At 46.2% G+C, this 14,323-nt stretch overlaps 1 protein-coding gene across 2 annotated transcripts; it reads right to left on the bottom strand.

Moving 5' to 3' along the window:
- Nucleotides 1–1,479: 1,479 nt before the first annotated feature.
- Nucleotides 1,480–14,076, bottom strand: slc16a6b (solute carrier family 16 member 6b). 2 transcript variants are annotated; one of them, XM_065010797.1, is made up of 6 exons: nt 13,649–14,076; nt 9,322–9,584; nt 6,996–7,139; nt 6,017–6,145; nt 4,597–5,526; nt 1,480–3,301 (listed from the first exon to the last, which is right to left on the bottom strand). In XM_065010797.1, the coding sequence occupies exons 2-6, from the start codon at nt 9,566–9,568 to the stop codon at nt 3,000–3,002; spliced, it is 1,752 nt and encodes a 583-aa protein (XP_064866869.1). In that variant the 5' UTR covers nt 9,569–9,584; nt 13,649–14,076; the 3' UTR covers nt 1,480–2,999. The 2 variants fall into 2 exon arrangements, with proteins under 2 accessions (XP_064866869.1, XP_064866870.1); XM_065010798.1 differs by lacking the exon at nt 9,322–9,584 and having other exon boundaries at nt 13,649–14,075.
- Nucleotides 14,077–14,323: the final 247 nt, after the last annotated feature.

The following is a 14,323-nucleotide window of genomic DNA, read 5'->3' as shown; positions in this document are numbered from 1 at the left end:
CTCTCTGACAGACTCTCTCTTCCTCTCTCTCAACACTGACAGACTCTCTCTTCCTCTCTCTCTCAACACTGACAGACTCTCTCTTCCTCTCTCTCTCTCAACACTGACAGACTCTCTTCCTCTCTCTCTCAACACTGACAGACTCTCTCTTCCTCTCTCTCTCAACACAGACAGACTCTCTCTTCCTCTCTCTCTCAACACTGACAGACTCTCTCAACACTGACAAACTCTCTCTTCCTCTCTCTCTCAACACTGACAGACTCTCTCTTCCTCTCTCTCAACACTGACAGACTCTCTCTTCCTCTCTCTCTTGATGTCTTTCTCTGGTCCAGTAAGTACAGTGTATTCTGAAAGTATTCAGACCCCTTGACTTTTTCCACATTTACGTTACAGCCTTATTCTACGTTAAGGATTCAGACCCTTTGCTCAGATACTTGAGATTGTGACTTGTCCCAAAGCCACTCCTGCGTTTCTTGTCTGTGTGCTTAGGGTCATTGTCCTGTTGGAAGGTGAACCTTCACCCCAGTCTGCTCTGGAGCAGGTTTTCATCAAGGATCTCTGTACTTCGCTCCATTCATCTTTCTCTCGATCCTGATTAGTCTCCCAGTCCCTGCCGCTGAAAAACATCCCCACAGCATGATGCTGCCACCACCACCATGCTTCACTGTAGGGATGGTGCCAGGTGTCCTCCAGACATGATGCTGCCACCACCACCATGCTTCACCGTAGGGATGGTGCCAGGTGTCCTCCAGACATGATGCTGCCACCACCATGCTTCACCGTAGGGATGGTGCCAGGTGTCCTCCAGACATGATGCTGCCACCACCATGCTTCACCGTAGGGATGCTGCCACCACCATGCTTCACCGTAGGGATGGTGCCAGGTGTCCTCCAGACATGATGCTGCCACCACCATGCTTCACCGTAGGGATGGTGCCAGGTGTCCTCCAGACATGATGCTGCCACCACCACCATGCTTCACCGTAGGGATGGTGCCAGGTTTCGTCCAGACATGACGCTTGGCATTCGGGCCAAAGAGTTCAATCTTGGCGGGACCTTATATAGACAGGTGTGTGCCTTTCCAAATCATGTCCAATCAATTTAATTTACCACAGGTGGATTCCAATCTGGTTGTAGAAACATCTCAAGGATGATCAATGGAAACAGGATGGACCTGAGCTCAATTTCAAGTATCATAGCAAAGGGTCTGAATACTTATGTAAATAAACTTTTTCTGTTTTTTATTCTTAATACATTTGCAAAAATGTCTAAAAACCTGTTTTCGCTTTGTCATTATGGGGTATTGTGTGTAGATTGAGTGTAATTTCAAAAAATATTGAATCCATTTTAGAGTAAAGCTGTAACGTAACACAATGTGGAAAAAGGAAAGGGGTCTGAATACTGTCTGAATACCGTCTGAATATATATGTATGTATATGTATATATGCCTCTCTCAATAGAATGAATACATGGACACGTGTTCAAATGTTCATTTGTTATAAACAAATCAATTTAATCAATTAGAAAAAGCTGATCAGCAGTGAGTGTTGCAGCAGAGATGATAGATCCTGTATCTCAGTGCAAGAGGTCTGAGTGACTCAGAGTCTTTGGGTAGGGCATTTAGGCCAGTCTGAGGGAGATCGGCCTCTCTCCTTGTCTCAAGGTCTTTACCTGCCTAATATGGCGGTGAAAGACTCCAGGGTGTTTTCGGAGTCGACGATCAAAGGAGTCGAGGAATCAACACTTTCGTAGTCAAATCTCCACCTCTACCTACCTAGGAAGTTTTGTCTCGTCACCGTGGCCTTGGCTTCAAATGCATTTATATATATTTTATTTAAATAAACACAATATAAATAAAAGCTTTGATTGATTGATTGACAGGTAAAGCAGTGATCCACAGCATTGAAACAGCTCGTCATTCACACTGTAATCCATACGTCTTAGTTTCACCTACGGTCTTATTTGGTACTTTTATATCACATTTATACATCACATAGGTACATGAAGTAGACTGTTGACGAATACATACCGTGCACAGGCTGTGCAGAATACTGTGGTGGTATTGTGTTTGGATAACAGCAGTCATTCAGATTCAACCATAATAATAGTAATCGATATAAAGACAGGACTTGGCCTGTTACTACCAGGCCTTTGGCATCAACTGAGGGGTTGAGACAGAGAAACAGTCATCGTGGTTATAACTATGAACAGATGTCGTATCATGGTTATAACTATGAACAGAGAGGTCGTGTCATGGTTATAACTATGAACAGAGAGGTCGTGTCATGGTTATAACTATGAACAGAGGTCGTATCATGGTTATAACTATGAACAGAAAGGTAATATCATGGTTATAACTATGAACAGATGTCGTATCATGGTTATAACTATGAACAGAGAGGTCATATCATGGTTATATCAACTACTGACAGAGCGGTAATCATGTTAAAAGCCTGTGTCTCAGCCATGCATGGAGTTTGGTTGACTCTGAGGAGAGAGACTTGGTCAATAGGAATGATGCACCTAAGACAGTTGTTCGCTGCAATGCAAGTGTATGTGAATGACATCTGAGAGGGTGAACAGGTCAAAGCTGTGTGTGTGTGTGTGTGTGTGTGTGTGTGTATACATTCTGTACCACAGAGGTGATTGTCCAGCACTCAGTCTCTCAGTAGCATGTTGACAGTGTGTGTGTGTGTGTGTGTACATTCTGTACCACAGAGGTGTTTGTCCAGCACTCAGTCTCTCAGTAGCATGTTTGACAGCGTGTGTGTTCTCTTATTTGCTAGATGGTTGGGTGTTTGTTCTCCATTCTAACCACCTGTGAGTATCTAGTGGTCGAGGTTCTCCTTGGTCGGTCAGTTAGGCAGCGGTCAGCAAAACGTTGTCATGTGTTTTATATTCAACCTTTATTTAACCAGGTCGTCCCATTGAGTTCAGAAGATCCAAAGGAGGCCTGGTTGTGGTTCTGTCTTAGCTATTCAACCGCGTTCAGACCGCGTTTCAGACCGCGTTGGTCTCCTGTTTTGGGGACCATTTAGCCGGACTGGTCTCCACAACCAGATCAACATCTAGATAATCTGTTGATCCACTGTCCTGAGAAACCTTCTCCTCCTCCTCCTCTCCTCCTCCCTCCTCTCTCCTCTCCTCCTTCCTCCTCTCCTCCTGTTTTCTCGTCTTCCCGCGGTGGCAGAGGCCAGACTTGGCAGGTCCCACCATGGCGAGGAAGATGGCGCCCAGGCCCATTCCCACAGCACAGGAGTAGAAGGCTGAGCCATAGTTCTGGGTCTTGTCCACCAACAGGCCTGGGGAGAAAACACAGGAGGCAAAGTCAGAGACGCCTAAAGATCTGCCAAGACCCTTCAAGATCATCAGGTTGGTGCAGCAGCAATCAACACCTTCTAGATGGGTTCAAAACAGGATTACAGACAATGAAAGGATTCACAAAGAAAGATATTCAGAGAGGGAGGGACTGAGAGAGAGAGAGAGAGAGAGAGAGAGAGAGAGAGAGAGAGAGAGAGAGACTGAGAGAGAGAGAGAGAGAGAGAGAGAGGGAGGGACTGAGAGAGAGAGAGAGAGAGAGAGAGAGAGAGAGAGAGAGAGAGAGAGAGAGAGAGAGAGGGAGAGAGAGAGAGGAGAGAGGAGAGATGGAGAGAGGGAGAGAGAGAGAGAGGGAGAGATGGAGAGAGGAGAGATGGAGAGAGGGAAAGACAGAGAGAGAGAGAGAGAGAGAGAGGGAGAGAGAGAGAGGGAGAGATGGAGAGAGAGGGAGATAGAGAGGACAGAGAGAGAGAGAGAGGGAGTAACAAAGAGAGGGAGAGACGGAGAGAGGGAGAGATGGAGAGAGGGAGAGATGGAGAGAGGGAAAGACAGAGAGAGAGAGAGAGAGTAACAAAGAGAGGGAGAGAGATAGATGGAGAGGGAGAGATGGAGAGAGGGAGAGATGGAGAGAGGGAAAGACAGAGGGAGAGAGAGAGAGAGTAACAAAGAGAGGGAGAGACGGAGAGAGGGAGAGATGGAGAGAGGGAGAGATGGAGAGATGGAGAGAGAGAAAGACAGAGAGAGAGAGAGAGAGTAACAAAGAGAGGGAGAGACGGAGAGAGGGAGAGATGGAGAGAGGGAAAGACAGACAGGGAGAGAGAGAGAGAGTAACAAAGAGAGGGAGAGAGATAGATGGAGAGGGAGTAGCGGAGAGAGGGAGAGAAAAAAAGGGAGAGAGGGAGTAACAGAGGAGGGAGTAGACAGAGAGAGGGAGAGAAGAAGAAAGGGAGAGAGGGAGTAACAGAGAGAGGGAGAGAAGAAGAAAGGGAGAGAGGGAGTAACAGAGAGAGGGAGAGAAGAAGAAAGGGAGAGAGGGAGTAACAGAGAGAGGGAGAGAAGAAGAAAGGGAGAGAGGGAGAGAAGAAGAAAGGGAGAGAAGGAGTAACAGAGAGAGGGAGAGAAGAAGAAAGGGAGAGAGGGAGTAACAGAGAGAGGGAGAGAAGAAGAAAGGGAGAGAGGGAGAGAGAGAGGGAGAGAAGAAGAAAGGGAGAGAGGGAGTAACAGAGAGAGGGAGAGAAGACTAAGATCCAGACAGAGTTAACCATCTAGAGTCTCTTACCCCCCAGCGGTGGTCCGGCCAACCCAGCAAAGCTCTGGATACACACATAGACCCCCACGGACGAGGGCATCCTGTCTATGCCCACCACGTCGTCCTCTGCCAGCATGGGGATGTGTGTAGAGCCCACGGTGCCCATCAGGAAGCCATAGAGACAGCAGCAGGCTGCCAGGCCCCAGAACTCAGTCACCTGGGTGAAGGCAAGCAGCACCAGACACAGCAGAACTACACATCCCAGAAGCACCTGGGTCTTACGCATCCGCACCTTGTTTAAAATGACCCCGATGGACAGGCGCCCGCAGACCTCGGACACCGCCATTACAGAGAGCATGTAGGCCGACTTCTCTGGGTGGACGCCGCGGCTCTTACTGAGCTCTATGATGTAGAGAGACGGGGCGAAGAACCCCAGCGTGGCGAAGAGACCGAACAGAGAGTAGCAGATGAACGATCCATCTTTCAACACAGAAAAGTCTAGAAGTTTAGGTCTGGAGGGTTGGACAAGGGGACCCACCTCACCCTGCTCTTTCTCCCCAGCCTCCAGCTGATTCAGTGGGGTTCCAAGGGCTGCCTGTCCCCCCTGGTTCTTCTCCCCCTGGTCCTCCATGAGGGCCCGGGTCTCTGAGGGGTCCTGTGCGGCTGTGGCGGCCTGGAGGTCAGCACTGGAGGCGGACAGAGAGGTGACCCCAGAATCCCCCGAGTCCTCAGACTCCCCCGAGCTAACGTTGGTCTGGGTGTCCTCATTCTCCAGCTCGTAGACCGTCTGCAGCTTAACGGACAGCTTCTCCTTATTGGACACCTCCCCTGACACTTCCTGGTCAGGTCGGATGATGATTGGTCGAAGCAGAGCGCCGCAGCCAATCACGGAGGCCTGCATGAGACCGATGACGACGAGGCAGTGGCGCCAGCCGATGATCTCCTTCAAAGCCATGAAGGCTGCAGGAGAGGAGATGTTTAATGACTCTTAGAAACATTTAAAAGGCCTGTTTCTTTACCTTCCTCCACAATGTTTCAGGTATTATTTATAGAACAGTATCAGTCACTATATCTGCCTTTGAGATTCATTAGTCTGTGTATGAAATGGCACCCTATTCCCTATATAGTGCACTACTTTTGACCAGGGCCCAATGATGCCCTATTCCCTACATAGTGCACTACTTTTGACCAGGGCCCAATGATACCCTATTCCCTACATAGTGCACTACTTTTTACCAGGGCCCAATGATACCCTATTCCCTATATAGTGCACTACTTTTGACCAGGGCCCATAGGGTGTAGGGTGCTATATAGGTAATAGGGTATCATTGGGTCCTGGTCAAAAGTAGTGCACTATGTAGGGAATAGGGTATCATTGGGCCCTGGTCAAAAGTAGTGCACTATAAAGGGAACAGGGTGCCATTTGGGCCCACATGAAACCACAACGTACCTGGTGCGAAGACAAACATGGCGAAGGACTCCCCTGAGGAGGCCAGGGCGGTGACCAGGGACCTCCTACTGCTGAAGTACTGGGACAGGATGGTGATGGTGGGCAGGAAGGCCAGGCAGTACCCCAGACCTGGACACATTAACAAAACCACAAACACCTGTTATTGTATATACGCAATCTGGAAATCACATGAGTAACATGAAACCAAAACCACATGAAAACACGGATTACAGGAGTACCTTGTCATCAAGATCATGTCAAATAACGTTTACAAAGTGAATACAGTCACTGTGCAAAATGCTGCTGACGGTTTCACGTTTCAGTCCCATGTCTTAGATATATACACATCATTGGTCCAGCAGAGGACACACAGAGGGGTGTGACAGCCACGGGCACTGCAGCAAGGTCAGGGGTCAGAGGTCAGTGGTCAGGGTTCACAGGTCACCCTGATGTCAAGAGGTCAGGGTTGATAGGTCACTCGGGCTTGTTGTCGTGGTGACTGCTGAAAGAGGACGTAGTTAAAAAACAAAAGACAAGAAGAGAGAAGACAGAGGTTGTTAAGTTGCTGCTGTCTGTTTTAAAGGAAGGTGAAGACGTATTTAGTGGGACAGCTAGCAGTGTTTCGTTCTGTAAAAGAAAAGTTATTTGGATCAGATCTGAAAGGAAATATTGGTTTATTTTGGACAATTTTGGGAATTGTTCTTTTTCTGTTGTGTAAATCTGTCCTACAGACTCAAGATGGGGGAGTTTAGGCCTCATTGATACGACACGTTTCATTCAAATCCTTCAATCTGAGTTGAATACAGCTTTGACAGTGGGGAGTTTTTACCCCACAAACACAGGCCGGGTCTGGAAGAGACAGACATCGATCAGTCAGCCTCATGCACTGCTAGGAGTCCCTTGTTTCATTCAGATCTTGTCTGTGTGTGTGTGTGTGTGTGTGCGTGTGTGTGTGTGTATAAAGTAGTTAGATCGTTACCTGAGACAATGCCGATAGTGACGTACATCTCGTTGATGGAGGAGACGAAAGCAGAGCTGATGGTACCCAGACTGACCAGAAAACCCCCCAACATCACTACGGGACGGTACCCAAACCGGTTACTGAGCACCGAGGACAGAGGGGCTGGAGGGGGAGAAAGAGGTGGGGGGGGAGGGGGGAAGAGGAGAGAAGGGGGGAAGAGGAGAGAGAGAGAGGGGGAGAGGGGGAAGAGGAGTGAGAGGGAGAGGGGGAAGAGGAGAGGGAGGGAGAGAGGAGAGAGAGGGAAGGGGAGAGAGAGGGGGAAGAGGAGAGAGAGAGGGGGAGAGAGGAGAGAGGGGGAAGAGGAAAGAGAGGGAGAGGGGGAAGAGGAGAGAGGGGGAAGAGGAGAAAGGGGAGAGAGGAGAGAGGGGGAAGAGGAGAGAGGGGGAGAGGGGGAAGAGGAGGGAGGGAGAGGGAGAGAGAGGGGGAAGAGGAGAGAGGGGGAGGGGAGGGGAAGGGGAGAGGAGGAGGGGAGGGGAAGGGGAGAGGAGAGGAGAGAGGGGGAAGAGGAGAGAGAGAGGGGGGGAGAGGAGAGAGAGAGAGGGGGAGGGGAGAGGGGGAAGAGGAGAGAGGGGGAGAGGGGGAGAGAGGGGGAAGAGGAGTGAGAGGGAGAGGGGGAAGAGGAGTGAGAGGGGGAAGAGGAGAGAGAAGGGGAAGAGGAGAGAGGACTGTTAGTTTTACTATAGACATGTTTTTAATTAACCTTATACACTATTTAATGAAGTAGTTGATTGACACAGTTCAGTGAATAGGACAGATTCTGTGTCTAAATACTGTTCACACAGATTTACTGGCCCATAAAGCCTCTTATACGAGTGCTGATCTAGGATCAGGACCCCTGTCCATAAAAATCTGATCCATTATGATCTAAAAGGCAAAACTATTCCTAGATCAGCACTGCTACTCTGATCTTAGACCTGTGAAGATGATGATTAAAACTTCCTAAGGCTAGGGGGCAGTATTTTGATGTCCGGATGAAAAGCGTGCCCAAAGTAAACTGCCTGTTACTCAGGCCCAGAAGCTAGGATATGCATATAATTTAGATTTGGATAGAAAACAGTCTAAAGTTTCTAAAACGGTTAAAATTATGTCTGTGAGTATAACAGAACTGATTTGGCAGGCGAAACCCCGAGGACAAGCCATCCAGGGGAAAAAAAATTGAGGTCATAGGATTTTCCAATGGTTTTCTATGGGAAACCCTATTTATTAGGAACCCGGGTGCAGTTCCTATGGCTTCCACTAGATGTCACCAGTCTTTAGAAATTGGTGGATGTTTTTCTTTTGAGAAATGAAGAAGTAGTGCTATTCATTCCATGTGTCACTCTGAAGGTCCCCCTACTATTTTGTTGAGCTTGAACAGGAAGCGCGCTTTCCTTCGGTATTGGAAACAGATTATCCCGTCTAAAAATTTGATTGATTATTTACATTTTAGGATACCTGAGGTTGGATTAGGATTTACCTGAGGTTGGATTAGGAACGTTGTTTGAAATGTTTGGACCGAGTTTACAGGTAACTAATTAGATACTTTGTAGTCATGTTGGGCGAGTTGAAACCGGTGTATTTCTGAATCAAACGCGCCAAATGAATGGACATTTTGGGGATATAAAGAAGGAATTTATCGAACAAAACGACCATTCATTGTGTCACTGAGACATTTTGGGATTGCAAAAGGATCTTCAAAGGTAAGGCACTTATTATATCGTTATTTCTTACTTTTGTGTCGCACCTGCACCTGGCTGGAAAATGATTTTCATGCGTTTGTATACGGGGGCACTGTCCTCAGGTAATCCCATGGTTTGCTTTCACCGTAAAGCCTTTTTGAAATCTGACACAGCAGCTGGATTAACACGTAGCGAAGCTTTATTTTGATGTATTACACTTGTATTTTCATGAATGTTGAATATTGATATATCTGTAAGTTTGAATTTGGCGCTCTGCTATTTCACCGGATGTTGTCAAATCGATCCCACTAAAGGGATCGGCACTTTAAGAGATCCCTACGAGGTTTTAAGAGGCTCTCTCTGAACCACCTGTGAAGCTGAGGATGATTAAGATGCTCTGTCTGAACCACCTGTGATTATGATGAGTAAGAGGCTCTCTGAACCCCCTGTGATTATGATGACTAAGAGGCTCTCTGAACCCCCTGTGATTATGATGACTAAGAGGCTCTCTGAACCCCCTGTGATTATGATGACTAAGAGGCTCTCTGAACCCCCTGTGATTATGATGACTAAGAGGCTCTCTGAACCCCCTGTGATTATGATGACTAAGAGGCTCTCTGAACCACCTGTGAATGTGACGATGAAGACGCAGATTGCGATGACCCAGGATACTCTGCTGTTGCTCTCCCCAAACTCTGTCATGAGGTCCTCGAGGAACACCCCCAGAGACTTGATGGTCCCGTAAGTAAACACCTCAACGAAGAAGAAGGCCACAGCCACCGCCCAGCCCCAGCCCCCGTCTGGCACCGCCTCGTACACACACGGACCCCCGCATCCCCCGGACCCCTGCACCGCTGACTTTAACCCCCGCATGGCTGGGTCTGAGCACCTGGGAGAGAGGGACAGAGAGTCAATCAGGGAACTTTTAAAGTTTTTCCAAGTGTAGTCAAGCGCTATGATGAAACTGGCTCTCGTGAGGACTGCCACAGGAAACGAAGACCCAGAGTTACCTCTGCTGCAGAAGGTAAGTTCATTAGAGTTACCAGCCTCAGAATTCGGCAATTAACTGCACCTCAGAAAACATCAAGTGTTCAGAGGAGACTGCGTGAATCATTCCTTCATGGTCCAATTGCTGAAAAGAAGAAACTAAAATATATTTTTATTTGTTTAACACTTTTTTGGTTACTACATGATTCCATATGTGTTATTTCATAGATTTGATGTATTCACTATTATTCTACAATGTAGAAAATAGTGTGTGTGTACTGTATGTATATTGAGTGTACAAAACATTATGAACACCTGCTCTTTCCATGACACAGACTGACCAGGTGAATTCAGGTGAAATATATGATCCCTTATTGATGTCACTTGTTAAATCCACTTCAATCAGTGTAGATGAAGAGGAGGAGACCTGGTTAAACTCAATAGTAGGAAGGTGTTCTTAAGGTTTTGTACACTCAGTGTATGTATGCACTTAGAGGGAAAGGGACAGAGATACTGGCATGCAGGCAAACACAGGCATACACACACACACACACACACACACACACACACACACACACACACACACACACACACACACACACACACACACACACACACACACACACACACACACACACACACACACACACACACCATAGCCTCCAGACCTGGCACATATAAAGGAACACAGCCAGAGGAAAGACACACGCAGCATATAGTGGGCTGGTGAGATTTAGGGCGTTCTCATACATCTTTTGTTTGCTTAAGTTTTGAATCAGAGTTCAGATATGAGCCTAAGCTCCACCCCCACCATCCCCACTCTCGTTCTCTGTATAAATGTCTATCTCTCTCTGTTCTGGTCTTCTCTTGTTCCATCTGAATCTGAACTGAAAACAAACAAAGATGATATAATCTACCAGCTGATCCAGCTGGTGTCTGAATACTACTATAGCTCTATCCAAAATATAGCTGTTTTATATGAGGCTGGTTCATAGACTGACTGTTTTATATGGGGCTGGTTCATAGACTGTCTGTTTTATATGGGGCTGGTTCATAGACTGACTGTTTTATATGGGGCTGGTTCATGTTTTAGACTTATATGGGGCTGGTTCATAGACTGATATGGGGCTGTTTTATATGGGGCTGGTTCATAGACTGACTGTTTTATATGGGGCTGGTTCATAGACTGACTGTTTTATATGGGGCTGGTTGGTTCTGGTTCATAGACTGACTGTTTTATATGGGGCTGGTTCATATGGGGCTGGTTCATAGACTGAGTTTTATATGGGGCTGACTGACTGTTTTATATGGGGCTGGTTCATAGACTGACTGTTTTATATGGGGCTGGTTCATAGACTGACTGTTTTATATGGGGCTTTTAGACTGACTGTTTTATATGGGGCTGGTTCATAGACTGACTGTTTTATATGGGGCTGGTTCATAGACTGACTGTTTTATATGGGGCTGGTTCATAGACTGACTGTTTTATATGGGGCTGGTTCATAGACTGACTGTTTTATATGGGGCTGGTTCATAGACTGACTGTTTTATATGGGGCTGGTTCATAGACTGACTGTTTTATATGACTGACTGTTTTATATGAGGCTGGTTCATAGACTGACTGTTTTATATGAGGCTGGTTCATAGACTGACTGTTTTATATGGGGCTGGTTCATAGACTGACTGTTTTATATGGGGCTGGTTCATAGACTGACTGTTTTATATGTTATTATCGTGTGTGTGTGTGTGTGTGTGTGTGTTTATCACAGAGCTGAGAAACTCTGTTTATGGGTGATCTCCCCTGTTATCTCAACTGCATGATAATAACATGTATTTAGATTAGGAGGAAATATCACTATTGTAATCTATAGCACACCAATCTGTAGCTAGTTACAGGATCCACATGCATTAAAAATACATGTTTCTGGATCATAAATACCAATATGGCTGAAACCGGCCCGTGTGGAAGGCAAGCCCTTCCTAATTCAAACCCTGTCTCCTCTACCATGTTCCTTGGGCTGCTAACAGGTGGTGGCCCACATTCCCACTGAGCTGAAACACTGCACTTGATACAATGTAACAACGTTGATGTAACACCATCACTATAGCAACTTTGTATCCGCTCTCCTTCATCTCTGAACAGTGAACTTGGACTTCTCTATGGACACATAGTGCAGTGTAGGGCAGACTGTAGTCTACTGGCTGGAAGGATGGTGTCAACCCCAGCAACAGGACCAGATCTGACCTGCGGCTCGTCTTTTCAGCATTGCAGAGATCTAGCTCGGTCCTGAATGTGACACCGTACTCTCTTTGGTGACGCACTGTGCCAACGTGTTACTGCAAGACCCCAACTGAGATTGCTACATACTTTCTCTACTAGCCTAGGCCAGGGGTTTTCCAACTTTTCTTGCGACCCAGACCCAGGGACCCCCTCCCAGGTAAACTGGTGACCCAGACCCAGGGACCCCCTCCCAGGTAAACTGGTGACCCAGGGACCCCCTCCCAGGTAAACTGGTGACCCAGACCCAGGGACCCCCTCCCAGGTAAACTGGTGACCCAGACCCAGGGACCCCCCCAGGTAAACTGGTGACCCAGACCCAGGGACCCCCTCCCAGGTAAACTGGTGACCCAGATCCAGGGACCCCTCCCAGGTAAACTGGTGACCCAGACCCAGGGACCCCCTCCCAGGTAAACTGGTGACCCAGACCCAGGGACCCCCTCCCAGGTAAACTGGTGACCCAGACCCAGGGACCCCCATCATATGTTAGCAACAAAAAAAATGATTAACATCTTGTCATCAGGTGAATTATAATGGCAAGTAGAAGTACTCAACATTTTAAAATGAATAGATTTGGTAGATAGTTTCATTATTTTGACCCCCCACAGTTCATTGGAAGAGGAAGAGTTAACTCTAACATAGTCTATTAGGTTGAAAGGTGTCTTGGTCGGCGTAGAGAAAATGTTGTAGTTTTAAAGATCATTTTCTGCAATTCTATGTATGTTGCCATGGCAAATGCTTTGTTCCTCTGCTCAAACATTCTAACTAAACCAATGGGCGTGTGACCTGACTGCCCAGTTTATGGGATGTTCGAGTCTCCCTGACTCTCTAGCTTTTATTTGATTGTTAGTTCTCAAAGATGTTTTTATTTTTATTATATATATTATATTATATATTATAAAATATATTTAAAAAATATATATATAAGTTTATGTCAAACTTAAACGACTTAAACCAGATAGAAAACATGCAGAAAATATATTGACCTATACATATATTTATGTATGTATTTATATTTATGCATAAATATATGTATAGGTCAATATATTTTCTGCATGTTTTCTATCTGGTTTAAGTCGTTTAAGTTTGACAAACTTTTTTTTCCATCCCAAAAATGACCACTTGAATGGCCCAACTAAGAATTTTCTATACAGAAAAAACCCTGTAATTAGCTCCAATTAGTGTAATTTCCTCCATATTAAAGGGCTCGTTCGAGATTTTGACAATGCAGCCCTTTAACTACCTCCCCAGAGTCAGATGAACAGTTAACAGCTAGCACGCTAAATGTTCCTGTAGTCTTCCAATCATTGTGCTATTGCTAGTTAGCATCGGCTCAGTTAGCATTGGATCGTAAAAACCACCTCTAACTCCCTTCATACTAGATGCAAAGACATACAAATGGTATCCACTGTCACCTAAAAAAATCCCCAAAATATATATTTTTTCAAAAAACATAGCGGAAGACCTGCAGTACCTCCGCGGACCCGTAAGGGGTCGCGGACCCCAGTTTGAAACCCCTTAGGCTACTACTGGTAAGGCATCACTAAGCAACGCCCTGGCCTCGGAGCTACACTAAACAGTGAGCATCACAGCTCGCTTGGCAGCTGAGTGAGTTGTTCACATAGGGTGAGTGAGTGAGTTCACATAGGGTGAGAGCGTGAGTTCACGTTGAAATATAAAATACTTACCAACAGAGCGACGATCAGTCTAGTCGGAAAAGTGATCGACACAGAATAGTCGACTGTCGAATATAACGAACAGGTTTTAATGGCAAAATGAGCAGCTAGTTTATCGGTATGTTATTTCTATGTTCTCCCTATACCGTTAGTCTACCAGCTCTGTCTCTTCCGCTTCCGATCAGACGAATCGATGTTCTGGACTAAAGCAACATCTTTTTAAGCATGATGTAAAAAATGTCCTCTTGTCCGATCCACAAGAAGAATCATAGCTTATTATGTTACCCTGGTTACTGTATCTGTCCTCTCTTTCTTGAATGCCAAAAACACATCTGTGTCTTCTGTAAAAGTAAATCAACCGTTTCCTTATTTCCTTACTGTTCTGTCAGCTCTTTATAGCCTACCGGCTCGAGCCGGTCTTCAAGCGGGGGCGCGCAAAAACTGCTGTAGCCTTTTTCTCAAGAGCGCGCATCCCTGCGTTATGCTTCCACGAGCCTGAGCGTTGTGACACTTCAATACCATTAGATCTGTGAAGTAGTCTGTAGGCCTTACGCCTACGTGGAGAAAAGTAGCCTACTGGATGTATATTATAATACTATTATATATTACACTTGCTTTGGCAATGTAAACATACGTTTCCAATGTCAATAAAGCCCCTTAAATTGAAGACAAATAAATTATATCCAT

This window comes from Oncorhynchus nerka, linkage group LG26, assembly GCF_034236695.1.
Source record: "Oncorhynchus nerka isolate Pitt River linkage group LG26, Oner_Uvic_2.0, whole genome shotgun sequence".
Taxonomy (NCBI): domain Eukaryota; kingdom Metazoa; phylum Chordata; class Actinopteri; order Salmoniformes; family Salmonidae; genus Oncorhynchus; species Oncorhynchus nerka.
This window is presented reverse-complemented; position numbering and strand designations above follow the sequence as displayed.

Bases quoted from the DNA above. Each gene is read 5' to 3' on its own strand.
- slc16a6b (XM_065010797.1), bottom strand. From the start codon at position 9,568: ATGCGGGGGTTAAAGTCAGCGGTGCAGGGGTCCGGGGGATGCGGGGGT. The intron at 7,140-9,321 runs GTGGTTCAGAGA...CTCCCCCTCCAG, and splicing joins CTTCATCGTCACATTCACAG to CCCCTCTGTCCTCGGTGCTC. The intron at 5,527-6,016 runs GTACGTTGTGGT...CCTCTCCTGCAG, and splicing joins CATGTTTGTCTTCGCACCAG to CCTTCATGGCTTTGAAGGAG.